This window comes from Lepidochelys kempii, chromosome 2 (genome assembly GCF_965140285.1).
Source record: "Lepidochelys kempii isolate rLepKem1 chromosome 2, rLepKem1.hap1, whole genome shotgun sequence".
In the NCBI taxonomy this organism is placed as follows: Eukaryota; Metazoa; Chordata; order Testudines; family Cheloniidae; genus Lepidochelys; species Lepidochelys kempii.
The window spans coordinates 70,238,840-70,255,896 of record NC_136381.1 but is presented as its reverse complement, the minus strand read 5'-3'; the positions used below and the strand labels follow the sequence as shown (position 1 = coordinate 70,255,896).

The 17,057-nt window shown below is 44.4% G+C and overlaps 1 protein-coding gene across 2 annotated transcripts in view; it reads right to left on the bottom strand.

Annotated features, from left to right (window-relative positions):
- The window catches only part of OPRK1 (opioid receptor kappa 1), a 36,438-nt gene extending 23,706 nt beyond the window's left edge, over nt 1-12,732 (bottom strand). Inside the window, exon 1 of one of the 2 annotated variants that reach the window (XM_073329413.2) lies at nt 12,467-12,732. In XM_073329413.2, the coding sequence (XP_073185514.1) occupies nt 12,467-12,732 (266 nt within the window). The remainder of the gene's footprint in view (nt 1-12,466) is intronic. The other variant, XM_078851292.1, reaches the window with a different exon arrangement.
- Nucleotides 12,733-17,057: the final 4,325 nt, after the last annotated feature.

Sequence of the window (17,057 nt, the reverse complement as noted above, 5' to 3'; positions counted from 1 at the left end):
TGCTGTAAAGGGATTGGTTTCTCCAAAGTAACCAAGCCAATCCCAAAATGTGTAATGCAATATATAGTAAATGCAATGTAATAAGTGTAAATGTATATAAAGGAAGAGATTTTCTGTTTAACTATGAATGTGTGGTATGCCCTATACCCCCTCCCCCGATGCTTGAGTCTAAGTAAATCAGGTTAGCTTTGCTGTATGCTAAATAAAGGAATCTAAGTGAAGAGACTGGAGTAAAATGGAGTTCTTGGACAACTGAATGCAAGAGGTCTCGGGGGAACTCCAACACAGTGGTACAGCGACTCAGATCCCCTCATCTGGAGCAGGTAATGTATAAGGTAAGGTAATGTATACATCCCTTAGTGTGCGGATTGCAACCTAGCATTAAGGGAAATGCATTGGAAGGGTTTAAAGGTTTCAATATGAGGCACCACACTTCTTTAGCACCACGCTGAAGAAGTATGTTAAATCTAAAGGCAAACCCTAGAGAAGTATTCAGGTGAAAAAGGAAATCCAGAGAGTGGTACTAGATTTAAAAAAAAAAAAAAAAAAGAATGCTTAGCAGAACACAGCGGAGCTCCATTGAATGCCATAAATAAATAAATTATTTGCAGAGCACAGCAAAGGTCTCGAGTGCCACTGAAATTTTTTTAAAAAATAGGACCCATTGGCAGCCATGGAAAAATAGTATCTAGGTTTTTGTTTGTTTTCTTTTGTTTTTAATCTTGAGTCCAGATCGATGCAGCAGCAATTTTACAAAGATGATTTCTGGTGGCTAAAACTTTACAAATGAAATGTGCTACCCAGAAGGGTGAATGTAAAAAAAAGCACAAAGAAGAAACCAGAGTTGTAGAGGAAGAAATAAACTAAATGGAAAAGATTCCAGAGAGGACAGAGAGAAAACAGTGTCAATTACCTTTCTGCATAAATCCAAAGTAAAAAGTAGCCATCCTTCAAGGACTGTATTTAGTGAGTACAGCTTTTCAGGCGAAGTGTATTAAGTTAAAGGATAAGTGCAAAAAAACATAAAAGATAAGTTCAGACACTGAAAATAATCAGCTGAGAAATGTGTCACTTTGAAAAATAAGTCAGTGATTTGAGGGGAAAGGATAAGGAGTTAAAAGGAGCTTTTGTACAAATTGACACTGCAGAGCTTGGAGGGGACTAGATAGTTGGGGTAGTGTAAGGCCTGGTCTATACTACGAGTTTAGGTCGAATTTAGCAGCGTTATCTCGACTTAAACCAGCACCCATCCACATGACGAAGCCCTTTTTTTCAACTTAAAGGGCTCTTAAAATCGATTTCTTTACTCCACCCCCGATGAGGGGATTAGCGCTGAAATCGGCCTTGCCGGGTCGAATTTGGGGTACTCTGGACGCAATTCGACAGTATTGGCCTCTGGGAGCTATCCCAGAGTGCTCAGTTGTGACTGCTCTGGACAGCGCTCTCAACTCAGATGTACTGGCCAGGTAGACAGGAAAAGGCCCACAAACTTTTGAATCTCATTTCCTATTTGGCCAGCGAGGCGAGCTCACCTGCACAGGTCACCATGCAGAGCTCATCATCACAGGAGACCATGCAGTCCCAGAATCGCCAAAGAGCTCCAGCATGGACCGAATGGAAGTTACGGGCTCTGATCACTGTATGGGGAGATGAATCCGTGCTGGCAGAACTCCGTTCGAAAAGATGAAATGCCAAAATATTTGAAAAAAATCTCCAAAGGCATGAAGGACAGAGGCTACAACAGGGACCCGCAGCAGTGCCACGTGAAACTTAAGGCGCTCAGGCAAGCCTACCAAAAAACCAGAGAGGCAAACGGCCACTCCGGTTCAGAGCCCCAGACATGCCGCTTCTATGATGAGCTGCATGTCATTTTAGGGGGTTCAGCCACCACTACCCCAACTGTGTGCTTTGACTCTGTCGAAGGAGTGGCAGGCAACCCGGAAACGGGTTTTGGGGGTGAGGAAGATGATGATGAGAAGGTTGTAGATAGCTCACAGCAAGGAAACAGAGAAACTGGTTTCCTCAACAGCCAGGATCTGTTTATCACCCTGGACCTGAACCCAGTACCCCCCAAACCCACCCAAGGCAGGCTCCCAGACCCTGAAGGCAGAGATGGGACCTCTGGTGAGTGTACCTTTATAAATATTATACATCATTTAAAAGCAAGTGTGTTTAATGATTAATTTGCCCTGGCATTCGCGGCCAGTACAGCTACTGGAAAAGTCTGTTAACGTGTCTGGGGATGGAGCGGAAATCCTCCAGGGACATCTCCATAAAGTTCTCCTGGATGTACTCCCAAAGCCTTTGCAGAAGGTTTCTGGGAAGGGCAGCCTTATTCCGTCCTCCATGGTAGGACACTTTACCACGCCAGGCCAGTAGCACGTAGTCGAGAATCATTGCAGAACAAAGCATTGCAGCGTATGGTCCTGGTGTTTGCTGGCATTCAAACATCATCCGTTCTTTATCTCTCTGTGTTACCCTCAGGAGAGAGATATCATTCAAGGTCACCTGGTTGAAATAGGGTGGTTTTAGTAAGCGGACATTCAGAGGTGCCCGTTCCTGTTGGCCTGTGGCTGAACATAAATCTTCCCCACTGTTAGCCACGTGGTGCAGGAAGGGGTGAAGCCATCATCCCAGAGAATTGGGTGTGTGTGTGGGGGAAGGGTAGCTGGGTTTCTGCTGCACGTGAACCCGGAAACCGCAGCCCCTCCTTTTAAATTGCCAACCCATGTTAAATGGCCAACCCAACGGCTACTTGGTAGGGGAAATGAGGGTGCTGCTGTTTGAAACCATTCCCACATGTTATGAAGCTTAAAGAAGCCAAAAGACTGTGGCTTACCATGGCTGCCTGCAAGCCAAATTCTGCTGCCCGGCCCTGCGTGAGTGATCTCTCACACCAAACCGGCATACCCTCAATAAGAGGCAAAATGCGACCTTGTAATGAAAGCACATGTGCTATGTAATGTTAACAGTAAGGTTTACTGTGAAAGTGTACCCATTGTTCTATAAAATGTGTCTTTTTAACTACCACTCTCCCTTTTTTCCCCCCTCCACCAGCTGCATATGTTTCTCCTTCCCAGAGGCTAGCAAAGATTAGAAGGAGAAAAAAATGCACTCGTGATGAAATGTTCTCTGACCTCATGCTGTCCTCCCACACTGACAGAGCACAGCAAAATACATGGAGGCAGACAATCTTAGATTGCAGGAAAACACAATATGACAGCGAGGAGAGGTGGCGGACTGAAGATGGTAGGTGGTGTCAGCTTGCTGAAAGAAGACAGGAGTCAATGCTCAGGCTGCTGGAGGATCAAACTCATATGCTCCAGCATATGGTTGAGCTACAGGAAAGGCAGCAGGAGCACAGACTGCTGCTACAGCCCCTGTGTAACCAACCACCCTCCTCCCCAAGTTCCATAGCCTCCTCACCCAGACACCCAAGAATGCAGTGGTCTCCGGCCACCCAGCCACTCCACCCCAGAGGATTGCCCAAGCAACAGAAGGCTGGCATTCAATAAATTTTAAAGTGGTGTGTGGCCTTGTCCTTCCCTCCTCCACCACCCCACCTGGTGCTTCCCTCCTCCACCACCCCTCCCGGGCTACCTTGGCAGTTATCCTCCTATTTGTGTGATGAATAAATAAAGAATGCATGAATATGAAGCAACAATGACTTTATTGCCTCTGCAAGCCGTGATCGAAGGGAGGAGGGGAGGGTGCTTAGCTTACAGGAAAGTAGAGTGAAACCGGGGCAGGAAGGGAGAGGGGTTCCATCAAAGAGAAACAAACAGAACTTTCACACCATAGCCTGGCCATTCCTGAAACTGGTTTTCAAAGCTTCTCTGATGCACATCGCGCCCTCCTGTAGTCTTCTAAGCCCCCTTGTGTCTGGCTACATGTAATCAGCGGCCAGGCAATTTTCCTCAACCTCCCACCGCACCATAAATGTCTCCCCCTTACTCTCACAGATATTATGGAGCACACAGCAAGCAGTAATAACAATGGGAATATTGGTTTCGCTGAGGTCTAACCGAGTCAGTAAACTGCACCAGCGCACTTTTAAACTCCCAAATGCACATTCTACCACCATTCTGCACTTGCTCAGCCTATAATTGAATAGTTCCTGACTACTGTCCAGGATGCCTGTGTATGGCTTCATGAGCCATGGCATTAAGGGGTAGGCTGGGTCCTCAAAGATAACTATAGGCATTTCAACATCCCCAACAGTAATTTTCTGGTCTGGAAAGAAAGTCCCTTGCTGCAGCTTTTGAAACAGACCAGAGTTCCTGAAGATGCGAGCATACCTTTCCCGGCCATCCCGCACTGAAGTTGAAGTTGATGAAACGTCCCTTGTGATCCACCAGTGCTTGCAGCACATTGAAAAGTACCCCTTGCGGTTTATGTACTCGGCGGCTTGGTGCTCCGGTGCCAAGATAGGGATATGGGTTCCGTCTATCGCCCCACCACAGATAGGAAATCTCATTGCAGCAAAGCCATCCACTATGACCTGCACATTTCCCAGAGTCACTACCCTTGATAGCAGCAGCTCAGTGATTGCGCTGGCTACTTGCATCACAGCAGTCCCCACAGTAGATTTGCTCACTCCAAATTGATTCCCGGCTGACCGGTAGCTGTCTGGCGTTGCAAGCTTCCACAGAGCTATCACCACTTGCTTCTCAACTGTGAGGGCTGCTCTCATCTTGGTATTCTTGCACTTCAGGGCAAGGGAAAGCAAGTCACAAAGTTCCATGAAAATGCCCTTATGCATGCGAAAGTTTCGCAGCCACTGGGAATTATCCCAGACCCGCAACACTATGTGGTCTCACCACTCTGTGCTTGTTTCCCAGGCCCAGAATCAGTGTTCCACGCCATGAACCTTCCCAATTGACACCATGATGTGCACATTGCAGGGGCCCATACTTTGTGAGAAGTCTATGTCCATGTCCTCATCACTGTCGTCACCGCTCTGCAGTCGCCTCCTCCTCATCTGGTTTCGCTTTTCTTGCAGGTTATAGTCCTGCATATCCTGCTGGATAATGCGTGCATTGTTTATAGTGCTTATAATTGCCACGGTGATCTGAGCGGGCTCCATGTTCCCAGTGCTATGGCATCTGCGCTGAAAAAACGTGTGAAACGATTGTCTGCCATTGCTCTGAGGGAGGGTAGGGTGACTGACAACATGGCTTACAGGGTTGGCTTACAGGAAATTAAAATCAACAAAGGGGGTGGCTTTGCGTCAAGGAGAAACAGAATGGCCTCCTCAAACATAGGACTCAAAACCCTGGGTTTAGCAGGCCGTTGATTTCACAAAGGGAGGGAGGAGAAAATGAATACAAAACAAATCTGGTCTATTTCTTGTTTTAATCCACTTCATCTTTATAACATCTTGCTGGCAGCAGGCTGTGCAATAAAACTGCTAGCCATCATCATCTCCTGGGTGCTCATCAGAAGACAGTGCATATTACTGCTGGCCATTGTCGTCTCCTGGCTGCTCATTAAAAGACGGTGCAATAGGACTACCGGCAGGACTGAATCGCCCTGAGATGAAACTTAAAAGGGTAATGACCTGGCTGAGTCACTCCCATGTTTTCCCAGGCGCTCCTGACCTCACCGAAGTCGGTTAAAAGAGCACTCTGGAGTACAGCAACTATAGGCTACCAGTCATACTGCACTGTCTGCTGCCAAAAGGCAATGAGCGGCTGCTTTGTAGCAATGCAGTACCACATCTGCCAACACCCAGAAGACATATGGTGACGGTGAGCTGAGCGGGCTCCATGCTTGCCGTGGTATGGCGTCTGCTTGGGTAACCCAGGAAAAAAGGTGCGAAATGATTGTCTTCCGTTGCTTTCACGGACGGAGAGAGGGAAGGGGTGCCTGACAATATGTACCCAGAACCACCCGCAACAAGGTTTTTGCCCCATCAGGCATTTGGATTTCTACCCAGAATTCAAATGGGTGGCAGAGACTGCGGGAACTGTGGTATAGCTACCCACAGTGCAACGCTCTGGAAGTCGACGGTTGCCTCAGTACTGTGGACACACTCTGCCAACTAAATGCTGGACAAATGCACTAAGACCATTTGTGTGGGGACACATACAATCGACTGTATAAAAATGCTTTCTACAAAACCGACTGCTATAAATTCGACCTAATTTTGTAGTGTAGACATAGCCGTAATAAAGTGTTAAAGAGAATGTTGAATGTGTTGGGTTTTTTTAAGGAAGAGAACGGTTGGTTTGATAATTAAACCCAGTTACAGCAGTATAACTTGGTGCCATCATACCTGGTAAAATCCTTAGTAACCAAACAAATTATGCAAATAGGAGTTTAAGTGATGACAGCTACCACGACTATGTGTTTTCTCCCCACTAAGTGTTTACTATGTTTTCCCCCGCCCCCACTAAGAGTTTACCGCCTTTCTAAAGGAAATGGGCCCTTCCCAATGAACGTGTTTGTAAATGATTAGTTATGCTGGCTGCTGCAGACACAGAGACAATCCGATTTAAATTGTTTAACTCTGGGTGATTTAATTAAAAACACTTAAAAGGAAATAGGGCTTACCTGCTTCCGAATGTACTAGTAGGGATGTAACCTGGGCACAGAAAAGGGAGGTAATAAATTGTAATGCTAAATTAAAGGAAAAAATTAATGAAACACCAGCTGAAACTGCCAGTCAGAAAAGTTTCTGATGAGGTAAAAACTAAGTTGTGTGTAGCAGAGCATCCCGTACAGGGATTCTTTCCTATAAAGTAACCAAGTCAATCCCCAAAAGTGTAATGCAATATATAGTATATGTCAGGTAATGTGTAAATACATATATAGGAAGATGTTTTCTGTGTAACTTTGGACGTGTGGTACACCCTATTCCCACCCCCTATGCTTGAGTCTAATCAATTCAGCATAGCTTTGCTGTATGCCAAAAGCTGTGTTGCTGTATGCCTGATAAATGATTCTGAGTGACAAGAGTGGAGTTGAACTGAGTTCTCGGGCAGCTGAGTGAAAGAGTTCTCGGGGGAACCCCAACAATTTATAATACCACCAAGCTTTTATACAGCACTTTTCATCCATTGCTCTAAAAACACTTTACACGGGAGAAAAATATCAGTAGCCCCCTTTTATGGATGGGGAAACTGAGGCAAAAGGAGGTGAAATGACTTGCTGAGGATCCAGGTCAGTGGCAGAGCCAGGAATAGGAACCAGGTCTCCAGAGTAAAGCAATTTAAAAAAATCAAAAGTTTAATTTTGAGTTGTACCAAAAATGATATTTTTCGACAAATTGAAAAGTTGTGTGTCAAAACAAAATGTTTTGGTAATGTTAAAAGGAAACATTTCATGTTGTTTCACCCTCAGTCATTCTGACAAAATCAAGGAAAGGATTCATAAAACGACTGGAGGAAGAGGAGGCAGTGATGGTGCCACCCACTCCCTCATAAGCTTTAGCCCAGTGGTTAGGGAACTCACCTGGGATTTGGAAGATCCCAGTTTAAATCCCTGCTCCAGTGACTAATCATTTATAAAAAGCAGAACAGCTTCAAGAGGAGAGATTGAGAAATCATCCTGTCAGAATATCCTGTAGGCCAGTGGTTAGGGCATTATTCTGCAATGTAGGAGACGCATATTCAAATCCTTCCTCCTCATCAGACAGAAGAGGGAATTGCACCTGGGTCTCCCACAACCCAGCTACCTACACCTAAGCTTATAAGGGACAAGGCTAAAGTGTATAAGGGGAGAGCAGCTGCTTCCTCTGCCTCGGTCATTTTATGAATCCTTTCCTTTGTTTTTGTCAAAATGGAAGTAAAAAGGAAATGGTTGGGTTGAAAGGAAATGTTTTGGTTCAATATTACTGAAATATTTTGACCATTTCAACTTCAGTTAAAACTAATCAGCAACTCAACATGAATTTACTAATAGTTTTAGTTGACCCAAAAGTGCATTTTTTGACTAAAACTATTTGTAGAAAAATTTCACCCAGCTCGATTCTGGAGTCCCAATCCACCAGGCCACACCCCTCCACTAGTACCACTGACTTCTTGCTCCCTCTTCTATCTTCTACCTCACTTCTACCCCTACCCCACCAGGGATGGAATGGCTGAGTTGGCATTCTCCCTCTTCTGACCTCCCACCAGTAGGGTATAAAGTCCTCCAATGGTGGTGAAGGGTCTCTCTTTACTCCGCTATGTAGCCTCTGATATGGCCTCTGTGGCAGGGTCAGCCTGCCTAGAACACCTTGCCCATCATCTCTCTCAGAACATGGTGCTGATAAATTTAAACAATAGTCCCAAAGGACATGTAAAATAAATGAGTCTTCTATCCTTCCTGAGCTACCCTTCTACCCTGCTCTCTCATAGAGTACTGACTCTCTGTACTTTCTTCCTGGAGGACCAGCTCCAACCCAAGTCACTGATTCTTAGGGCTTCCTCCTTAGAGCTGTTCCCCTAATTTGGTTCTCCACAGGCTGGATCCTTATTCCCAGTCTATCTCCAGGCAGAATAATTGGGGTTTAGCCATCTCTAGAGCCTGCCACAGATATCTCCTTTTCTCCTACTGCCTTCTCCCTTCAGAGCCAGTCACAGAAGACAGCCTCCTTTCTCTCTCTCTTCCCTTTAGTCACCAGTGACTGGACTTCACTTATTTTGTGCATTCCGTGCCCACACCTCCCCTTTGAATGTGGTGTTATTGAGGAAGCCTGGGTATCTTTATCCTCAACCTCCTGCTCCCAGTTGTACCCCCTACAGGTATAGGTTTTCTCTTCACCCCTTCTTGATACTGCCTTTTCTTCTACCTTTTTCTCCACTGTCCCTTCCCTATCTATTGAAGTGGAGATTCACTCCTCTTTCCCTCCCCATTGATTCTCACCACCTACCTCTTCTCCCCTTTCTTCTACAGCCTCCCCCATTGATGAGGGCCTCATTGAATGTCTGCTTTCTCTCACTCCTCTCTACCTTCTTTCCCCCACCCTTTCTTTTCCCCAATCCCCTTCACCACAGAACAGAAGCTCTCTCTTTTACCCTCCCTGGTGATGGGCCTGCAGGTGTGGGTTCTCATTTCTCCCCTTTCCTCCTCCCCACCATCAGGGGTTCTTTTATCTTTCTCCCACTCTCTTCCCACAGAGTTAGAATCCCCCAGGTGGTAGGTGTTTTCTCCTCACTCCGTCTTTGCCCCTTAGTTCTTTTTTCCTTGCTCTTGTTGTCTCTTGAGGTAGGGCTCTTCTCTATTTCTGTCTTCATCTTTTCTCTTCATCTTTGGTCCCATCTCCGAGGGGGTGCAGTTCAAGAGTTCTCTTCTCATTCCTCCCTTTTTTCTCATGGGGGGATGTAGTCCTCAGGTGGGAATTTGCTCTGTCTCCATGTCCCTGCTCTGGAGAGGTAAACTTCATTTCCCTCCAGTGTTACTATAGCCCCCTGATAAGCTGGTGCTCAGGCAGAAGTCTGTGAAAGTCTGAATTTACTGACCAGAGGCCTAATCCAGACCACCAGTCAGCTCAGACACTACAGGTCTAAGTCAGGGACAATGGCTATATATTAGAGCTGCCTGGAAAAATTTTTGACAAAACTTGGTCTTTTTGTTGTTATCGATGGAAAATGCCAAAATTTATATATTTATTTTCACAGATGCATTTTGACAAAATTTTAAAATGAGAAAGTATCTCAGGTCCAGGGTGGATGCATATGAAAGAGAAATTCAAATTGAAAACCTGAACTTTGTGATCCAACAATGGACTTTTAAACAAAATTCCACTTCACTAAAACTTTTGAAAGGTTTTGGTTTTGTTCCACATTGTCACAAAGACAAATTTCAAAACCTCAGAAATTTGCATGAAACAGAATGGACATTTTCTGGAGAGCTCAACTAGATATTCTTCCCCATTTGGCCATCTAGAAGGGCTGGGGAGAAGACAGCTAGTGAATCAAGGTCTCAGTTCCACCCCAGTCTGCTCATAAGCCAATTAAGTCAGTCTTTTTGGGTCAGGAAAAGCAGCTTGAGAGACACCTCCTTTTCTTTGTCGTTTAGCAAAAAGCTGTTTTAACAGCTCCAGGAGGGGTGAGGAATAGGGCAGACCTGCCTACTCTGCAGCTTTTGGCTGGATGTTAGCTGGTTTATGTAGCCCTCCAGACTGCTCCTCACTTCTTCTGCAGGTTCCCTGATGCTTCTGTGGGTCTCCTGCATGTGATACAATATTGCCAACTTTCACAATCTTATCACGAGACTCATGACATTAGGTGTCTTATTTAAAGCCCCGCCTCCTTTAGGCAACTGATTACCCAAAGAGCTAAAAAAGTTGTAAGCCAGAGTCTCCACATCCCATCATCAATGCCTAGCAACAGTCCTGATGTTAGGAAGGAAACAACAGCATTAGCCTGAAGGGATTGTACAGAGTAGAAACAACAGTGAGGGACATCACATGAATTCCCCCACATGTCTGAGGAGTAAAAAAAAAAAAAAGAGGAGTAACAGTGTGTCATCATCCTCCCCCTCGAGACTGCTAGGGGCAGCAGGGAAAGGAGAAGAATAAAGAAATGAAATGGCAGAAGGAAATGACTCTCCCACGCCACTTTCTCCAAAGCTTCCCACCGAGCTGGTGTTTGTAGAGAAAAGGAGTTTTTTGCAACATATATAATATATTTTTCACTGGTTTATGAAAAATCAGATAGTGACACTCAGTGCAACACCAATTGGAATATTTCAAATTAGAGTTTATTTTATATTTTATATATTCTAGTGATGTCAGAACATTTAAACCATTTGCCACACAGAAATAAGGGGAGGGGAAGGGGAAAGATATTGTGAACAATCTCAGGCTTTTCCATGTAGAAATATAGGTAGGGGAGACACAAAGAGGAAAGAGCAACAAAAAAGCTGGGGTGGAGAAGAGAAAGAACTACATAATTAGCAGAGGATGCCGCCCTTCTCCCCCCCCCAAAAAAAAACCACCTCAGGAGGGAAGTAGTAAGAGAGAGATAGGAAATACACACAAGCCAGTATAATACATATTAGCTTGCTTTCAGGGTTGATGGCTGGTGTATTTTGGCAGCCCATCTAGTTAATTGTCACTATTAGACTGACAGCTTAAAGAAGCTCTCCCCTTACAACTGAGGGTGTGTCAGGGAAAGACTCAGTCCTCCCTATACATTAGGGATTTTATTTCCTACTATATGTAAAGGACAGAGTAGATTAGCCGGTAGGAGTACAACATTTTCAGCCTGGAGCAAACTAAATTATCTCACACTGACACACAGGCATCTTATTTACGGTGTTGATTTTTTGAAGGGATTTTATCTTTATTTTCAAGGGGCTTCACCTGATTGTAAGTGTTCCTCCTAACGTACATTGTAAATAACAACTACATTGTCTTCCAATCTGAATCAATCTTGACATATTTTCCTCATTTTAGAACTGCTTGACCTAAACGAGGCCAGTTTTGTTCACCAGAACCTTTTGAATTCATGTCAGCTTAATTTTCATATACGGACTTCTTTTACTCAAGCACTAAAACACTCCAGAAAGTGAATTTCACAGTGTTTATTGTAGGATTCAAACACATTATGAAGCAGGAGACCAAAAGGTTGAGTGATTTCACTCACAAAGAAGTGAGCTATAAACCTTATGAGAGGCACTATATGGCGTACTTTGATACAGTAATTGCACATGGAAATTATAAAAATAGATAGTAAAATTCACACCCCATCATTTCCTGGGGATTAAAGATGTACATCAATATACAAGTGTAAAAGAGTGCATTTAAATGAGCTGTTTAGCGTGAACACCAATTAGTGCAAATAAATTTTTCTTTTGTCCTGTTATTTGGAATATGAAAAGCAACCCCTATCAATGCTTACTTTGATTTTATCAGGCCTAAAAGCAATAATGGCATTTAATCCTGGAAACTATCATAATAGTCTAATTTAAAGAAAAATTACTCCCATCTTTATATTCAGGATTTCCAAATTTTTATAAAGTCTTTATCTTAAAAAAAAAGTCAGTAAAAGATAATATGATAATACAATAATGCAAATTGGAACCATAAACAATTCCCTTCTTTTATGGTGCCTAGCCCAGGAAAAGGATGCCTTGCATAAGAAGTTTCCTTATTCTAGTTCATCTTTTTCTATAACATTAACTGCTTCTGACCCTTGCGGGGGGAGGGGGAGCCTCTATCCACACATTTCCAGTACGCAGCCAGGCAGCACCTCCTCTCCTCCAACTCAGAGGCTACAGAATTATAACTTTCTAATCCATTTCTCCTTTGGGTTTCTAGCTGTACTCCCAGGCAAAAGTCAAAAATGTGAATAGCTACCAACTAGCACTTGGACACAGCTCAGTCACTTCCCTATGGCTCCTAGGATATGCACCTTACATCTCCCAAAGAGCTTTCTCCCCACCCCTTCCCTTACATCCCTTCCAATGGGGTATCATTTGAAGCCTCCTTAGTGTGATACTCAAAAGCCAAACAGTTCTCCCCAAGATCCCTTACCTTATGATGACAAACATGACCAGAGAGTTCCCCACCAAGCCAACCACAAAGACCACAGAGTAGACAGCAGTGATGATAATAGGGATAGCTGGGGAAATGTTGGTGTGATTCTGCTGCAAGTCTTCAAAGCCACCACTGGCATTGTTGCCATATTCAGCCCAGCCCAGGAGCCAGCTGCTGCTGCTGGGGAGGAGGCAGGGGCCTGGAGAGCAGGTGGAGGGTGGCTCCTCACGGAAAATGTGTACAGGGGGCTCCATGTGGTCCATTGCTATCACAAGCAGAGAGGAGGACGGGACAAGGATGGAGACAGCAGAAGGCCAATAGAGAAGAGAAGAGAAGAGAAGAGAAGAGAAGAGAAGAGAAGAGAAGAGAAGAGAAGAGAAGAGAAGAGAAGAGAAGAGAAGAGAATGAAACACAATGTGCAAGCTTTCTATTCAAACAGACCTGCATTTCAAAATCTTGTGGGGGGGGGGGAGGATGGGAGGGTCAATGGTGGAGATAGTTTAATAAACAGAGGTTTAAATAAATCCCATTTAACTAAATGCAATATTTTAAAATCTCTTCATTGTTTAATGTAACAGGTAAGTGCTGGCAAATGCTCTATGAGATACATGGCTAAAGTTTCTCCACTTAGAGATTACACGTTAGAAACAAAACAGAAGAGAGACCATAACAATTTAGAAACAGCTCAGTTCCACTCTACTGGTTTCCCCCTCCCACCACATTTTTTAAGTCAAACAGTATCCTAATCTCTGGGTGTTCTTACTGCCTAAACTACAATGCGGGGGGGGAGAGAATCCACCCCCTTCACCACAACTGTGTGCCTTTCTGCCCTGAGTTTTTTCCACATTCAGATGTGACCCCTTTAAATGAGATCAACAAAATTTCAAAAATTACCTCTTTCAGTCCTGAAAAAGGAGCAGAGTCCTCAGATGCTTTTAGGAGTAGTAGAGAAGCATCCTTTCAGCTTTGGAGGTGTCACTGATCTTCTAGGACTTTTGAACGTGGAGCATCTATGCCTCTGGAGAGCCGAAAACGTGCTGGAGATGGAGCTGAATCCCAGTCTTTAGCTCCGAGGTGGCAGCAGCTGCTGCTGCTACAACTCCCAGCACTTCCCCCTTTTCCACTCACTCTCTCTCTCTCTGTCTCACTCTCACTCTGCCAGGTCTCCAGCAGCACTCTGCATTAACACACACATTCTGCTCGATCTCAGTCCCTGCAGCTCAAAAGCTCACATGACTTCTGTCTAAACACTGACAGGCAGATAAGTTGAAAGGAAAGACAGACAGTAAGTTCTACAGTAAATGAATGTATCATCTCTATACACTTTTCCAAGTTGTCTTTCCTTTATTCCCCCCCCCCAGGCAGTTTTAAGGCCTTCAAGCAATGGTACTTGCTCCCTTACTGAATATTCCAAATTTTGCTAACTAGAAGACATTAGAATGAAACCCCTTTGACTTCCCCCCATTTCCTTATTAATAGAAAGTTTGCACAGTGTGTCTCATAATATATTATGGGGAGGACAAAATGTAGATTCATGAAACTGGATCCAAATGGTTCCTCATTGGGAGGTTGTGTAGTATTTTATTATATCTATAGCAAGAAGTCAGTTAGGAGGGGTCTAGGGAAAGTTATAGGCAGAAGCTCTGCAGTGAAGCAGAGAGAGTGAGAAAGTAGATTTAGATCTAATATCCTTGTTCTTTTTCTCGTAAGTTTCCTTGTACAGTATTAAAAGAATGCAACTCTTTTGTGATTCTTTGCCATTGTCACACGACACCATAATATTCCATTCCACCAGAAACTAACCCCCCAGGGAAAAGGGGGTACATAACCCAAATCCCTAAAAGTTGAATATCAGATGAAAATATTCAGTCATTCAGGTATTTGGCTCCTGAACATCATTCTGGATACTACTTAATTAATTTGACCCCAGATGGGGGTGGAGAGCTCCACTATGTTTCCCTGTAAATGCCAAATTGATGAGTGAAACAAGATCCTCTGGGCCTACACTTTGCAGCAGAGAGAGGAAACAGACTAGCTGTCTTTGTAAGGATGCACAGTGGGGTAAGTAGAGCTTTCCCCAAGAAGACAACAGCAGGTGACTGAGTGTAATGTGCTTCTATGCATTTTGGTGGAGTTCAACAGGGTGGGGTGTGTTCCTCTTGCTCCTTTTGTAATACAGAGACTTTACTCCATGCTCTGATTTCAGTTGAAGAGTTACATCTTAGAAAGGGGCTCCAAACCAACAGGCCGATGTGGTTTGAAAACCCAATCACAACGCTTGACGTTTTGCCAAAACCAAACCATGTGTCATAGCATACTTTTCTGCTCTCCAATACGTAGACATAGCTGTAGTGTTTTAAATAAATTTGAAACTACCAAAAACAACCGATGCAACATGACAGAAATGTCTCTGAGTGAGTCATACGCATTTTAAAGATGTAGCAATGACCTATGGACTGCCATGAAAAAAGTTGCTCCCCACTGCTTCTCTTCTTCCTCCAGCTGCAGCCCATAGGCCAGTTTTAACATATGGAAGTCAGACCTGGATTAACCAATATGCAATTGCACAGGCACCTCATCTGAGGGAGGCCCCAGACAACCCAGAGGGAAAAAAAATTGAGTAGCACTGCTCACATTTGGCCTGGCTGTCCCTCCAGGACAGAGGGGCAGCTGTGCTAAACCTGAGTGGTGCGGGGGTTGTGTAAGTGCAGGGCAGGTGATGGGAGTGAGCAGAACTGGGTCACCAGGATCAGGAGGAGCCACCCTGGCCTGGGATGGGAGCAAAGCACTGAGCCAGAGAAGCGCCAGAGAGTGACCAGATGGGTCCTGGGGGAAGCAGCTGAGGAGCTGCAGGTGAGTTGCTAGTGGGCTACGGCGTGAGTGGGGGCAATTGAGAAGCAAGCAGCTGTTGCAGGCAGGGGGTGAGTTGGGGGTGGGGTAGCAGTAGGGTTGAGGACTGGAATGTTGGGGGCTGTGGCTGGTGGAGCTGAGGTGTTGGGGGCTGCAATGAGTATGATGTATGTCAGGGTTTCTGGGATGTTGATGGGGGCTGGTGGAGAGTTGGTGGGATATATGTGGGGTGGGAGAGGCATTCAGGTTTCTATATGTGGGGTGAGGAGAGGGGAATTCTGGAGTCTGTGTTGGGTGGAGTACATATGGAACGGGGGCACCTTTGCTGTCTAGTTTATGGAAAGTGGGGCTCCCCAATTTCAGCAAGTGGACAGGGTGGGGGGGTAATAGGCTCCTATATGATACAAAACCCTGAATATCGGGATTGTCCCTATAAAATCAGGAAGTCACTCTAGATTGAAGTATTGGCTAGGGGGGAATTTACTGGCTGTCACTTTTAATCTATAATTTAATTCATTAATTTTCAATTACTTTTAACATTTTATTTGAACTTTTCCTAATTACAGATGTTATATATACATATATATACACACACACACAAGCCAGAGTGTAGCAACATCTTTAACACTCATTGGCTAACCATTTCATTGTGTGTTTTATAATAAACAATTATTTCATTCAGACAAGTATGAGGCTGAATTCTGGTCAATTTATCAGTAAAGTGAGACTTATGATTGTTAAGTTGAAGGTAGGGTGGATGAGGAGGAAGTGGTTTGTTGTTCTCCAGTTACTCTAGCTGGATCAGAAATGTTCTTATGGAGAAAAAAAACTGCTATTTTGGATGTTCCAGACAAATCTAAAATGAAGAGGGTGAATAAATACAGTTAGATTAACTAATAACTGACCCCAAACTTTTTAAAGTGTTCAGGTTTAGATAAGGAATCACCCTTTCTCTTCCCATCTAAGCTACAAGTACTGAGTATGGTTATGGCTTATAAATCTCAAAGAATCTTCAAGTACTAAAAGTGTATGCAAACAGGTATGCTCATCCCCAACTAGGGTTGCCAATCCTCAGGGGAGGGGGCGGGGAGAGTGGGGAGGGCACCTTGATTATCACTACAAAAAGGTTCCCCCCCACCCCACTCTCCTGTTGGTAATAGCTCACCTTACCTGATCACTCTCTTTACAGTGTGTATGGTAACACCCATTGTTTAATGTTCTCTATGTATATAAATCTCCCCACTGTATTTTCCACTGAATGCATCCGATGAAGTGAGCTGTAGCTCACGAAAGCTTATGCTCAAATAAATTTGTTAGTCTCTAAGGTGCCACAAGTACTCCTTTTCTTTTTACGAATACAGACTAACATGGCTGCTACTCTGAAACCTGTCATTTGGATTTAGCTGAGTTATAAACTGCCAGAAATCACCAGTTCCCTTCTTTTGCTTGCATGCCTGAGGAAAATTTTGGCACCTTGCCAAAACAACAACTGAACACATATCCTAAAGAGCCAGGTTCATGTCACCCAAACACCACCACTGCGCTAGCAGCCCACACTGCGCTGGGAATGTTGGGAACTACTAAAGAATCAGAAACAGGGAGAGAGCCAGAACTCACCCTCCCCCAATCAGCATAGAGATAGATACCCTGTTCCATTCCCCTCCCAGCCTCCAGAGGTCATCACAAGGGGCAGGAGATCCTTCAACTCACATGGGTAAAGGGAGAGAGAAAAAAAAAA